The following is a 15,143-nucleotide window of genomic DNA, read 5'->3' on the forward strand; positions in this document are numbered from 1 at the left end:
CCAACCAGAAAATAGATCAAGGGTACAATGTAGATATCTGTAGGGGAACAGGGAGGGAAACTGGAACAAAAATAAAGAAAATAAAGCAGAAACACCAAAAGCAAACTGCAAAGGAGGAGGTGATACTGTGGATACATGACAAAGGAAAAACCCCAAATGCAAGGAAAAATATACTCATATATGTTGTTAGGAGACCAGAAATATATGGAAACAGAAATGAGTTTCTGTCACTCAGGAACCAAAATCCTGTCAGGGCAGCAGTGTGTCCAGGGTAAAGCATCCATCCATCCAGCAGGAATTAGTTGTTTGGGCTAAATATTCAATCAATACAGCCAGCTACAGGGCTTCTGATCAGAAGGTAACACCGTGTGCAGTGAAATCTCACATCTGTGCCCTTGGTCTAGGCAAATCCCAATGACCTTTGAAAAGTGCAAGTGTACTACTTGCAATTAAAGCATCTACTACAATGACACCAGCATATTAAAATTTACAATTTCTATTTTACGCAATAACAAAATTTGTCCACACAAACAGCCAGCTAACACAGTAACACAGAAAAGGCATTACCTTAATTTTTTCTGTTAAACCACCAACAAACAGCACAGCGTTAACATCCACATCCAAAATGGTATATCCAGGTGGGGAGACTGCACTGAATGTGGCTGGCACGATGCTGGCTTTAGGACCATCCAGAGCTCGCACTGATATTGTGCCATTTTTCCCAGTCCTAGAGATTTTAAAAAATTAAGCAAACAAAGTCAGTAGTTACATCAAACATAGGAAAACTCCATTTTAAATGGTGCCTTTTAACAGAAGCACACATGACTGACGTGATTATGCCTCATTTTGATACAAATGAACAAACACTTATCCTTGTGTAAGCTAAAGACATCATCACAGAACCAGATCTTTTCCTCACCTGAATGTCCTTTTTGAACAAAATTCACTATACACATGACATGGACCTTGCATTGACAAAACAAAGAATGTTTATTTATTTGAACTGAAATGAAGTGATAAAGCACTTCAGTTTCCTTCACTGTGAGAAACAGAATTCACATTTCCTGCAGTGAAGTTGTCAGGATGCTTTTCAAACAGGTACAAAACCCCATTATGTTCAAGAATTGTCCTTTATGAATCACTTCAAATATTGATGGCAACACAACAGCAGTGGACTTTGCCATTTATTAACAGTCTCTGCATCAGTTTATTTTCTACTCCTTTGATTATATTAATATATTAACTGGCATGGAAGTAGTTAGCTGACATATTTAGCTGGCACAGGAACACACTGTGGGGAGATATGATTCCTGAATCCTCCTTCTGAAACTTCTTATAGATGGGTCTCACATTTGCCAGTTTGCAGCCACCTGAGATGTCCCCAGCTGAAGAGGACTGCTGGTATATGATTGAAAGTGGCTCCCTCAGAAGTCTTGGGTGGATTTCATCCCCATGGACTTGTGTGGGCCTAAGGTGCAATTGGTTTATAGCAGAAGGTTTACTGATATGAAGCCCTTAAAGGGATAAAAGTAATAATTCTTGAAAAACCAAGAGTCACTGGGCAGACTGACACTTTTTAGGGTGTCTAATAATTCACAAATAGTATGGATGTCTTTCATCTTCAAACAGAATGAAATGCTCACAATGGAGTCTCTTCTATAAATAATTCTCTCTTATTTAGGGAGGACAATGGAGCTTGAAGACTAACTTGACAGCAAAAAGACATTGCTACCCTGTGAATGACAAGTTATCAGGTTGGAAGATATTGTTCTAGTGATAGTCAGTTCTGTAAAACTGGAGGATTACAGAGGTTGCATCAGCACTATGTTGCTGATATGCAAAATGACACTGAAAGAACACTAAATTGGAAAAAGTTTGCAACCTCCTTGAGGACAGACAGGCCCTGCAGAGAGACCTCGACAAACTAGAGAGATGGGCAATCACTAACAATATGAAATTTAACAAGGGCAAGTGCTGTATTCTGCACCTGGGATGGAGTTGTGCGTACAGACTGGGGAATGAGAGGCTGGAGAGCAGCCCCATGACCTGGGGGACCTGGTCAATGGCAAGTTGAACATGAGACCTGGCAGCCAGGAGGACCACCTGTGTCCTGGGGGGCATCAGGCACAGCTTGGCCAGCTGGGCAAGGGAGGGGATTGTCCTGCACTGGGGTGGCCTCGCCTTGAGTGCTGGCGGCAGTTTTGGGTCCCCAAAAAAAAAGACATTAAAGTATTAGAGAAAGTCCAAAGCAGGGCTGGTGTTTAACGTTCAAAGCAAGAATGTTGAAGAGTCTGGAGGGGAAGCCTTATGAGGAGTGGCTGAGGTCACTTGGTCTGTTCTGCCTGGAGAAGAGGAGACTGAGGGGAGACCTCATTGCAGACTTCAACATCCTCACGAGGGGAAATTGAGGGGCAGGTACTGATCTCTTTAGTCCTGTGATTAGTCATAGAACTTGAGAGAACAGCATGAAGCTGAGTTGGGGGAGGTTAATGTTGGATATCAGAAAACAGCTTTCCATCCAGAGGGTGACTGAGCCCTGGAACAGACTCCCCATGGAAGTGGTCACAACACCAAGACTGCTTGAATTCAAGAAGTGTTTGATAATGCTCTCAGGTACATGCTGTGTCTCTGGCAGGTGTCCTGGGTAGGGCCAGGAGCTGGGCTTGATGATCTTGATGGGTGCCTCCAACTCAGCATATTCTATGTTCTACGAAAAGTTTATGTAATGAAATGCACTGTTTTCTCCTGAGGAGAAACTTTAGCATGTCATCAGCATTATATTAAACTACCACATAGTAAACTCTGCTCCTTGACTCCTTGAAAGCACAGAAAACCTTCACGGAAAAGCATGGCTTATATTTGCTACAGTACTTTAAGACTGAATTCTTGCTGAACTAAACTGGATGTGTCTATAGTGAACTTGTGATTCAAGTATCCTTTGTTCTCAAAAGAAGGGCACTGCTTAAACTCTGTCACTAACAATCAAAACAATGGCAATACTTAAATCACAGTTGACTAAAATCACAACTAATCAGGTTCTGCTCCTAATTGAGGCCTACAGGAGTCAAGTAACACTGATCTAGTGAGTCTCAAAAATATTCTCTCATCCACCTGACTGTCTCACAAAATTGACATTATTTGCATGTTGTAAATCTGCTTTAAATAATTTTGTCACATACTTTTATGCTAGATTTTCCTCTGTTAATTGATACTTGGATTGATTGCATCTTGATGCCAATCAGATTTGCTTCTGTAAGCAGGTAAGTAACTTGTAAATGACATTTGCTATACTCCTGTACCATCAAATGATAGAGAATTCCTTTAGAAAGTCCTATAGGAATAAACAAATTGTACTTCAATTCCATTAACAAAAATTAATGGTATTTCCATTATAACATCTGAATATACAATAAAATGCAAAGGATAAGTATGCTTTAAATAAAAAAGGTGATGAAAATTAAAAGTGTCCCTGGAAAAGTGATGCAGTAATTATCAATTTAGTCTAACTAACTGGAAATTTTGGTGCATGCATAAACTGACCATCTCTGATCATAACCCAACAGTCAGATTTTTCATTTTTAGATTTAGATTTAGAATGCTAAGTGAACTTGAGAATTTTCAAACATCTGTGCCACATCTTTTCTTTCCAAGGCCCTTTGGGACTCTTAGGAATGGCTATCAAACTATGGTGGGTTTAACACTATATCATTATTATTGTCAATCCTTGTCACCACTGAAAACAATGGCAAAATTCAGTAAGGCCTGAATTTCATTTTATCTCCTCATGCTAAGCAGTTGACCTGCTCCAGCTGCTCAGGCCATTCTGTTGGGCTGAAAAAGTCTGTAGCTGGAACTGAGCAGAAATTTGGAGAAAATATGTGGGGGAATAAAATGAGTAAAACTCTCCAACAGGTTAGGAAGGGAGTTAGAGTAGAGATATCAAATGGACTAAAATATTCAGAGTTGAAGACTCTTCCACAGGGTATGTGATTTGTGAAGTCTGCCTTAAGAATGCAAAATCAGTCCCTAGCTCTTCATCTTAATTCCACAAATCCACCTAATGCCTCTGTAATGTAATTCTCCTAAACACTGCTCTGTATTTCTGATTTGTGCAGCTGTAATCATTCTAAATTGCTGATCCAGCACTTTGATCAAAACTAATGGCTTGCACATCCTATATATCCAGAACAACCAGCTAATAGGTAATGGGCTTTTGTAGGATGTGTGAATTTTATACCATGTTCTGGCTACATATTCTGCTGAAGCAGCTTTCTTGTAAATGAAAGCCTGGCATTACTGTGTCATGAAGCTGCTTTGGTATGCATAATGTGAACTGGTGAAGATTTCAATAATTTGTATTGTACCCCAGTTTGTATTTTCCTAGCAGTAAGGTTTCATTAAGCCAGCTTCTGGAGACCATGCCATAATTTAATTCTCTGCTCTGAATGGCTGATTTCTGTGATTTCATTAAATTATTTAAACTGAATGCCATTTCCTCTTCTGGGAGCTATGCATGTTAGCAGAATTAGAGTGCTTTGTTTTCTTCCTCCTTCGTTCTCTCATTTTCTAACTATATTATCCATTCTGTGTTTAATACTATGTGAAATTAACTGTAATGATGTGGGAGAAATTACTCAGCTTTCTATCAAATTGCAATACAGCTGATGTTATCTAAATTACTAAGATCTATTCAAGATACAGGCTATAGAATTATGCAATCCTTATGCTGCGATTACTACACCATATGCCACGTGTTTGCTATTTGAATGAAAAATACAAGCTTTGGCTAACAAATCTGGGATTTGAATACTTATGCATCTATATTTATAAAGTTCAAAGGCATTAAATAGATTAAATATGTACAAAATATATTTTAACTTTTCAGAGGATCTCCACCTTCAATTTTCATGAACTGAATCTTTCATAAATATTTCCAGTTTGATGAGACATTTTGCCTATGGGAATGACATTCTGAATAAGAATCAAGATACTCCTGTGTGACAGACCATTCACTACCAGTACTGTATCAAGACCAGAAATTCAGAAAAGCCACTCCTCTTTAAAATTCAAGTAGAAAAGAATAGTAGTTATTCAGGTGCCAAAACCTGTAACTGATTTTAAAAGTAAGCTAGTTAAAGAAGGAAACTGATAGAAGGCAATGATAAATAAACAAAAGGGAATAAATATAAGGAGTCATAGATTGTTGATGCTAGAGAGGAAATGTGTGATTAAAGTAAATTCTTGATAGAGGACAATTGACATTTCAATAGGAACTGTAGTGTACACATTTTTGGTACTAACGGATGCAGCTCCAAAACCTTTTGTCAAACCAGACTAGAATTTCTTATAGCAGCCATTTTTTTCTAAAATCTTGGAAGTGAAATATTTACTTACCTAGAGGCTTCAATTCGGTACCAAAACCCATCATCAATGGTCAGATCTGGATATTCTACCCGTCCAACTCCAGATCCTACATCCCACAGGAAGCTCACCTTGCCTTTGCGCATCTCTATGGCCAAGAAGTCAGTCTATATGCAAAACATGAAAATAAAAGTGATCTCATACCTTAAATAGGGAATTATCTTTTCCAGAACTTTCACTTTTCAGAAGGTCTAATGAGGCATCAGAAACCCACACATAGAGGGTAGAGAATTAACATTGATTCTCACATGGACTCTCTTTTTCCTGTTTTTATTGGTTCAAACAAGGAATCTTAAGCTAAAGACAGCAAATTATTTCTCTCAGTGATATGCAGCAAATGGCTGATAGAATTACAAAATGCTAATATTGTAGCCATCAATAGAAGGATTTAACTCAGAGGAAAACTGAAACATACATTGGATGGCAGAAAGGTGTCGAGATACATGATGCCATCTAGCCTTTTCCCTTTGTATTAGGAAAATAAAATACGTGTTGAAAATGTTGAAAAATAGAATACTTTTCCCATTTACTGAATTATTATTGGTTGTTCTAGAAGTCTGTCTCTATAGGCCTCATGGGAAACTGAATCATTCACCGTTATTATGCCTGAAATTGTAGTCTTGATGTAAAATTACAATAAATAGGAGCTTTGACAGATGCAATATGATTAGCTACTTCATTCCCTGAGGAAAACCCACAACCAACTCCAAAATTACTTTGGTTGCACTGTGAATTTTAAAGCTCTAATGTAGTTAATGTACAAGCCTGCTATTTCGTATGCAGTTAAAATAAAGATATATGTAAAAAAATTGCTGGTCATATTTTAGAAATCTCTATATTAATACCAAAGACAGGAAATGTCTAGATTATTTTAGATTCTCTACGACTGCTTTGAACCTCTGGGTGAAAAAAAAGCCTTTCTCATCTTCTTTATTTATCTACTGTCAGTAGTCTGATTGGATCGAGCAACTGTGACATGAAAGGCAGGAGACAGACTCACAAATTTGGCACTTCCAAGGTAAAAAAGCAGATTGTCAGCAACTACAGTCTTCACATTGACAATGATGGTGTTGTATGTTCCCTTCTTTATTTCTGGTCTGTATGTGCGAATACAATTGCCTCCAGAGGACACGGACACTTTGATCTTCAAAAAAAGCATAACAGAAAGAATTCAGTTCATTGCTTATTATTCCAGAATTAACCACAGATGCATCCAAATAATTATAAAGCTATTACACTTTTTTTTCCCTTCATATTTTTCTATTACCTGTACCAGGAAGTGACTTGGATATGCAAATAAGGTAGAAATCGAATTTTCTTTCTGGGATTGTTTAGTAAAAGGAAGTAAAATCTCTTTTTAAAACTCGCATTTAAAGGGAAAACTGTGTAGATTAAAAATATCTAGAAGTTATACTGGTTTAATGCTAATAACAGTGGAATTCTAGCAGTACAGATAGTCTATTAGTAGAAGATGCAGCTAGGAAAATAAGCAGCACTCCTGAAGGAATTACTGCATATTGCTGTTGGGTAGTCATAATTATCTAATTTTCCCTTGTAATAGTTTTGATTGTGCCAATTTAAGACACCTTTTCACAATTATTTTTAAACCAACACTTATGTCTATTACTGCTTTTACATAGTCCCTAATGGAGTTGGCATTAATAACTAAGTTTTATTTCCACAGCTGAGTGACACATGCATTTGGATCCATGTATTGGTTTCCTCAGACTCCGAGCACAGTAAAAACATTTTACTGTTTGCTTTTATAATGCCAGCACAGACATAATGACAGTACAATGGTGTTTCAATCCCAGCTAGACATGTTTAAGCATTTGAGAAAATGTACCTAATGGTATCACCTTATGCTGACGGCAAACTCTTTTAAAAAGGAGATCCATTATAGGACCAAACTCCTAATTTCCTTATCTCAGAATTCTGAGCAGTTAAGTACTTCAAAGCCCTCAGACAGAAGATGAATGTAACAAAACATATCATTACTGTAGCCTGCCTTTCTGTTCTGCACAGATTTCATCACATATGTGCTGAAAACTTCTTTCACCGGTATCTCACTATTTATCCTATCACTTCTTTCCCAGTATCCTATTACTATGTTGATTATTTTTTATAATTATTTTTCAACCATTTTTGAGGAAGATTTCTTAAGTATCATCTACAAGATTCTTTTTCCTTTGCTATTTAAATCAAAAGCTGAATAATCTCAGCATTAACCAGATGATCCTAGAGTTGACAGTATTACTGAATCAGGGAGGTGGATTCCAAACTCACTGACTGGATGAGAAATACATTAAGTTCAAGCCTTCAGTGCTGCTACTGGACAGATAAAAATCAAAAATATGGGAAAAGGAGATATACCCAGCAATTTCAGTGAGTCTGCAATGGTGTAATTCTTGAGAAATGTAACTTCTATGAAATGAAATCAGGGGCTTAATATCAGTGCTGAAGCAGAAAAATACATTTTTGTTTTCACAAAAAAATCAATGATATTGTGACTCTTCTGTACTATCACCTACAATAGTTCTTAAAAATAAACTTTTGAAATCCATTCCTACATATGTTATTAATTTACAAGTGCATGTTTTAAACGAAGAAACAAGACACAGAATGAAAATCAGCAGAATACTCTCTTATTTTCTGAGAAATTATACTCCATTATTTGCTCTCTTTATGCATGTTTAGAATTAGGAAAGATTCATACTGTAGAAAAGAAATACCAAAAGTAGAAAATAAAATCCCATCAATACTCAAAAGGTAGTTTTTTGGGTTTTTTTTGAGAAATGGCACTTACCGAATTGGCTTGCTTCCGAGCTTGGTTTATCAGCTCTTTTATCTGAGAAATGTTTTTCCCTAAGTTATCCTGGAGTTCTTTGATTGGCTTGATTTTATCTAGCAAGCGATCTGCCTCCTTTTCCAGGTTTTTAATACTGGAATCTGCATCAGCAACTTCATAAGAAAGAACAAGGCAGAGCTTTAGAGAATAGTGTCGGAGACTAATTATACATTGCAATAATAAAATCCAAGAAAATTCTGCATACACAATGCTCAGGAGATTGTATATGCAACTATGAGGTACACACAGGCCAGGAAGACACCTGAACAGAATAAGGTAATTTAAGAATGTTTAGAATCAAGTTAAAGTAGCAATAGCAGCAAACACTGGTGTTAAAGCAGGACTTTGAAGATGTAACTACACTTCAAGTCAGGATGATAGTTATGGAAAATATGTCCTGTAGCAAAATACATTTTTGAATGAAATATGTGCTTTCTGCTTTAAAAAAAAAAAGAAAAAAAAAAAAGAAGTAAAATGATGGATTAATGAAAACTAGTTGGTTTCCATAGGTAATTTCTGAAATTACTGGGTTAAAATTAACTTGAAATGAATTCTTGAACTGTAATGGACACAAATAGAAAAAGGTTTTATTCTGGTCACAAGCTTAAAATTCTGTATAAGTACTGAAAGAAGATTTAAAAATAGTGACAGTAAACTACAAATTATTACTTTTTTTTTTTTTCAGATGAAGTAAATATTTTTACCACAATATTTTTGCCTCTCTTTTTCTTTAAGTATCAAATTCCATTTTTCCCCCTCAACATACACCTAGTGAATATTACCCTCTCTTTGAGAAATCATGAGCAGATCTATGGATTACAACCCTTGGTTCACATAAAGGTGCAGGTTTTTGTGAATGACACTGAAAGGGACAAACATGCATTTACCAGAAAGATGTATATTACATGAAAATAATAGTAATAATAACAGCAATCAAAATAATGCTTAGACAAAGCATTAAAAACTGAATATCTAATTTTTTGAGCTAAATACTCATACCAAAACCTTCCAGATACTTCTTAAGATTTCATGTGAGTTATATTAGCTACTGAGTCACTTTATCCCAAAGTTTTCAAAAAGTAACTATTTAGCTATTCCAATGAACGAGAAACACAGAGGACCATGCAGAGGCTTTGGTGGTAAGCAGTGAGTAATTGTTTACTGGAAAATGCACACTATAAGCTGCAAGTAAGAAAAAACATACGTACAGATTTCTGCAGGCAAGGTATGGAGACAAAGAAAAGAGAAAAAACAGAGAATAACATAAGAGAGAGAAGATAAGAGAATGTTTTGAAGATCTAAACAGAAATATAAAATAAGGTAAAGGACAGGATGAGTCTATAAATAACTTTTTACCTTTTAAATATTTCATATCAATCAAAAGGAGAATTCAGCACCTGAATGTTGATATAGCAAGGCTATGTCTACTGTTGCATTTAGTTAGGAGCACCAACCTACTCACTTCTTACATCTGGAATGGTTCACCCTACATTACTTTAATTTCATTCTGTAATCCGAGTATCCATTAACATTTGGAGAAAGACAGAAGTGTACTTCTGGAGAACACCTCACAGTTCAGCTTTATCTGACATGAGACGGTTTGTAAGTGTTAAGACCACTCTTCCATGCAAAGAAAATAATGGTGTCTGGGGACAATCAAGAGATTGAATTTTAAATTCTCATTCCTAATCTCAACTAAAGTGCTACTGTACACACAGGCTCAGAATACTTGAGCTGGGACAGGTGGCCTAGTCTAGATTCAGCAGTGCCAAGAAACAGCTGCTTTAAGACTGCTTCTCAGTTGTTTCCCACTACTCTGAAAGAGACCTTACAGATGTGCTAGCTCTACAACCTGCTGTAATCTATTTCAATCAACAACTACTTTTCATATTGTCTAAACTGGCATGCACCCAATGGGAATTGTACTGTCACACATGTATCTCAGCTGATGAGTGACAGGGAACTTGCTATGGGCAGGCAGTGACAAACAGCCGTTGGGATTAATTTCTTTCACTTGTACAGCAACATTGTCCAGCAACAATTGGCAGAGGATATTTGTCCACAGAATGAGAATGACAGCCTCCTAAACTGTGTGGTTTTAGGTGTCCAGCTTCATCAAGCTGAGCACAACCTGGGGAGCCCAGAATATCTGAGAAATTAGCCCTTCAGTCATTTTCTAAAGACACTCTAAGTTTTGTGGCTGTATACTCCTAGATGAGAGATGGTCTAGCAATCTACCCTAAAATGTATTGTGATATAGAATTCATTTTTATCCATCCTAACCAAAATGCAAATGCTAAAGTAATTGTCACTTTTGATGACAGAATTCATGGGAAAAAAGAAGAAAAATAGCAGATAAAACCCCATTCCCAGAATATTTTTTCTTTTTATATGTGTCTTCAGTATTCTACCAAAAATAGTAACATATATGAAAGAAGCCGTGCATTTCTCCCAGGACTGATTATCTGATTGACTGAAGACAGATTTAGTGTGGGGTATTTTTCTTGAATCAGGCAGTGAATTGCCAGTCAGAATCTTTGATTAGTCATCTCCTAAATACTTTAAAAAGTAATCTGAGGAACAAATCTATCCATTACATGTACATCCTGCTGACATTAGCTTTTCTTGCAACTACTAGCACTAGTCTTTAAGATTTAAAATTCTTTCCACAGAATTGTTAGCTTTCAAAGAGACCTCTGGTCCCTTTTCATATATAAGAAGCCCAGAAAATAGAAGTGATAGAGAGTCCTTTTATCCTAGCATACTGTAGTAATGCTATATAAGTGAAATTCTGGAGTATCTCTGTTTCATTTTGACATATGAAATGAAAAGTACAAACTGAAGAAAACCACCACCAAATGACCCGAAAAAGATCTTACTGTTCTTGACTGGATCCTTCACAACTGCATTTGTTTTGGCCACATCATCTGTAAGTTTACTGTAGTTTTTTCTTAAGCCCAGGAGATTCCGATTGAGGTCTTTAATCTGGGCCAGGACGTCATTTGCAGTATCATTGGCTTGTCTTGCTTTGTCTTTGGCTGCCTGTACCTTTATGGCTGTATCTGTAGGTAGAAAATGATGATGAAAATGATTGCCCAAAGTGCAGAAGTAACTTTTTTTAGTAAAGATATATATCTGTGCTCCAAAAAACTCCACTTTATTTCTGCAGTTTTGGCTCTGGAAAACCCCTCAAATGTAACAGCACCTCAGAAATATGACAGGAATATTTAATAAACCATTATCATTGTCAGTCCTGACAAGAGAAAGAAAAGAGAATCCTGATTGCCTTTTTTCATCATATTTAAGTAGTTTCTTTTGGGTCATTATTAGAGGTCATGCACCTTTCTGGCTGAATGAAAGTTGGAGTTACTCTGTTACTTCCCTCTATTAGTCCCACAAATTATTTTCAGCCATACCTTAAAATATGCCATCCCTGCACATGTTTGTTTTTGTCCCATGTGAGCTCTATCTCATTCAGAACCTTTCTGCTTTTATCTGACTATTAGTATAGCAGGTACAGAAGAATTATTAGTTTAAGCTGCTCTCTGCTTTCTCAAATCCTTGAACAAGATATATGACAGGGTCATTTTCTTTTCCTTCCTCATTTGATCAATTTCCTGTTGGACAATTAATTTACTCCATTTTCTTATCTATGCCATTTATTGCTCTGAATTTTATTCTTAATACTCATCTGCTTGTTTTTATGAATGTTCTTGTGCCAAGAGTAAGCATCCTGTAATTCTAATCTGCCAAGAGTTTATTACATTCCTAATGATTGCATGATTCATATTACTTTTACTTGTTCCATATTTAGTATTCTGTGCCCTAAGGTTAACAAGCCTTAGAGGTCCATTTTGGTTGACTGAGACATCTATCTGTGCTCAAGACAGATAACCATGTCAGTATCTTGACCAAAACCCAAGAAATGGTACATGATGAGCATAAAATATTAAACCACTTATTTTGTGAGTGCTGATTTCAAGGATTATTAAATCTAAACCAAAACTTTTCAGTCAGCTGGAATCTTAAAGCCACAAAAATGTACAAGATGAATACTAAATTGTTTTTAATGCTAAGGAATTACTAGCAGTCTGAACCTTCTAGATCATCAGAAATCAGACAGAATACAGATTTTCTACAGAGACTTTTCTTAAGGTGAAACTTCCATTTATAAAGTGCTCCTTGGAAAAAATTTCATAGTAAAATAGAATGATTTAAAACATTTAAATTTAAAAAATGTTAATTTTATCTTTCACTATTCATTATAATGAAAGTGAGATGTAGCTCCCTGTCCCTTGCTATCACAATGCAATGTAGCTAACATCCCAGGACTTTGGGATTTTATTTAGTATTGCATTTAAAAAAATAGTCGATAAGAAATGACAAATGTTCATATGTGAGACACTGAAATGTTGAAGGCTAATGACTCAAGCAATGGTCCATTGGCAAAAGCAGCAGATTGCTATGCTGAGGTCAGATAACTCCAAAACCAAGGAGAGGAGCAGAGTTTTTGGGTGTGTGGTGATGAAACTTCTGATTTACATAAGAACAGCCCAGGTGTCTCACCCATCACCAGAGGATACCCAAAATAAAGCAACCTTTGTTTAGCAAGGAGATTTTTTTCTTTTGAGCCAGATTAGGAAAAAGGTCAAAAAGAAGCAAATCCCGTGGAGCTGGGCTAATGCTTTTCATCCCGTCAATATCCTCTCTTACACCACTGATTGGGGGCATGTATTGGGACATTCACACACAGGCCCAAAGGTGTTCATTGCTTCTGGGGATGGCCCAGAAGGGCCCAACTACACTGGTGGGAGTAACAGGAATCATGTCTTAGAAGGGGTCATTAACCACCAAAAACCCCAGACTCATTTCTGGGGCCTTCTGCCAGAGAACAGCACATGAGCCACAGTGTTGCATCAAACAGTGTAAAACCACCCTCCAGGGGAAGTACCTGGGAGTTCCCACCTGAACCTGAAGGTACCTTAACCCACTGAACCTTATGTTGTGTGGGGTTTCCCCCACCCTGGAGGAATCAAGACTGTGACCATTACTTCGACCAAGGGACATAAAAATTGCAACAACCAAGTCTTGTTGATGGATCCACATGTGGATCTTTCCTCTCCACTAACTTCCCTTCCCTTCCCTTCCCTTCCCTTCCCTTCCCTTCCCTTCCCTTCCCTTCCCTTCCCTTCCCTTCCCTTCCCTTCCCTTCCCTTCCCTTCCCTTCCCTTCCCTTCCCTTCCCTTCCCTTCCCTTCCCTTCCCTTCCCTTCCCTTCCCTTCCCTCTTCTCATTTTTATACTTTTTATAGTTAATACCCAAAATGGCTACATACCTCCTTTCTACTGCAACCAAATTTTTCTAAAATTAACCTGCCATAGTTATATGTATATATACATGTACATATACATCTATCTATCTATCTACACTGGTCATTCAGTGTCATTTCACTCTAATTCACCTCAAGGGATGTATTAATAAGAACCTCAGTCACCCTTGCCTTCAGGGTGGGTCACAAGAGCACAGCACTTCAGAGTCCACTGAGGACAACCTGTTCCAGTTCTAAGCAATTCACAGGCTAAAAAAGATGTACAACACCAAACAGTGGCTGGAAATGTTGAGAGTGGGATAGAAATGTACGACAAAACCCAGCAAATTTCACCCTGCTTTTTCTGTAAAGTCAGTAAGATTTCTTCTTGGGTTAAATTACACTGGTGAAATTATAGTGTTTCATTAAAGATTAACTTCAAAAAGACTTTTCACATATAAACAGAAGACTATTTGTCTTGGAGTGTATAATAATTTCTGATATCATAATTATTTTCTTTGAGAAACCTTCTGCAAACTGCAGAAGCATGGTACTTTTTGCCATCCCAAAATTCGAACTGATACTATGTAAATATTTTCAATTCAATTTTCTCTCTCACATTGCTCAACTTTGTCTTATAACAGACTGTTGTCTTGTAACACCTTTGTCTTATAACTGGCTGTTACCAGTGGTCAAAGTAGAACCAGTATGACACAGACAAAAATTGATGAGACAAATGTTAAGTGATGGAAAAAGAAACAAAGGAGCACAATTGAGTCAAATGTTGCAACACTTTTCCAACTTACCGTTAGGAATAACTGAAAGCTTTCCTAAGGTTTCATTCAAAGACCTCAAGAGAATGGAATTCTTCTCATCAGCATCTTTCAGCTTGTTCTGTGTGCTGTCCAGATTATCATCATTTTCTATAAAAAATGCATATGATACAGATGCTTTAGCTCTTTATTTTCTTTATTCTTTCTTTGCACATAATTTAAAATGCATAATAACAAGCAATTCATTTTTCATTAAGATATCAAATTGTGTAAATAAGGAAGTCCAGTAGAACTTGTTCTGCTGATCATCTCCTCCAGTTTCTTTAAGTTCTCAGCTTGCATAGTATCTAAGTGCATGAGTTCCTTGAACTGTTGTATATATTTAATATGGGTTTTTCAACTGTGTGCAGAGGAAAGAATTTACGATGTTATGATTTAGGCAAATTCACACAATGATCCACTGATAGATTCAACAGTTGTGATGTCAGTCATAGTTTTGATTCCTAGATTAAGCTACTGTCTTCTTAAGGTGGTTGCCTGAGCTGAATGAGTTGAATGTGGTGCGAAAGAACCAAGACTCACTAGGCCAGGTTGCTCTTGCAATTAGAGTGGCCAGAGCCTAGTTCTCTTGGATTTTCTCAAAGATTTTGAGATAACATCCAAGGAAATATTCAAGATCACTAACTTTCAATATGAGATGAATACAGTAACAACAGGCTATTATGAAATAAACATTCTAAATTCTTTGGGAAAACATCCACCTAGTAAATAACATTCATAGTTAAGAATTGGTT

The 15,143-nt window shown here is 36.8% G+C and overlaps 1 protein-coding gene across 2 annotated transcripts in view; it reads right to left on the bottom strand.

Moving 5' to 3' along the window:
• LAMA2 (laminin subunit alpha 2) overlaps positions 1–15,143 on the bottom strand; it is a 335,231-nt gene that overhangs the window by 35,429 nt on the left and 284,659 nt on the right. For both annotated transcript variants that reach the window (XM_077782208.1, XM_077782207.1), the window contains 6 exons: positions 14,383–14,499; positions 11,149–11,331; positions 8,228–8,382; positions 6,422–6,565; positions 5,395–5,528; positions 568–727 (listed from right to left, as the gene is read on the bottom strand). In XM_077782208.1, coding sequence (XP_077638334.1) covers positions 568–727; positions 5,395–5,528; positions 6,422–6,565; positions 8,228–8,382; positions 11,149–11,331; positions 14,383–14,499 — 893 coding nt within the window. The remainder of the gene's footprint in view (positions 1–567; positions 728–5,394; positions 5,529–6,421; positions 6,566–8,227; positions 8,383–11,148; positions 11,332–14,382; positions 14,500–15,143) is intronic.

This window comes from Lonchura striata, chromosome 3 (genome assembly GCF_046129695.1).
Source record: "Lonchura striata isolate bLonStr1 chromosome 3, bLonStr1.mat, whole genome shotgun sequence".
Lineage (NCBI taxonomy): Eukaryota > Metazoa > Chordata > Aves > Passeriformes > Estrildidae > Lonchura > Lonchura striata.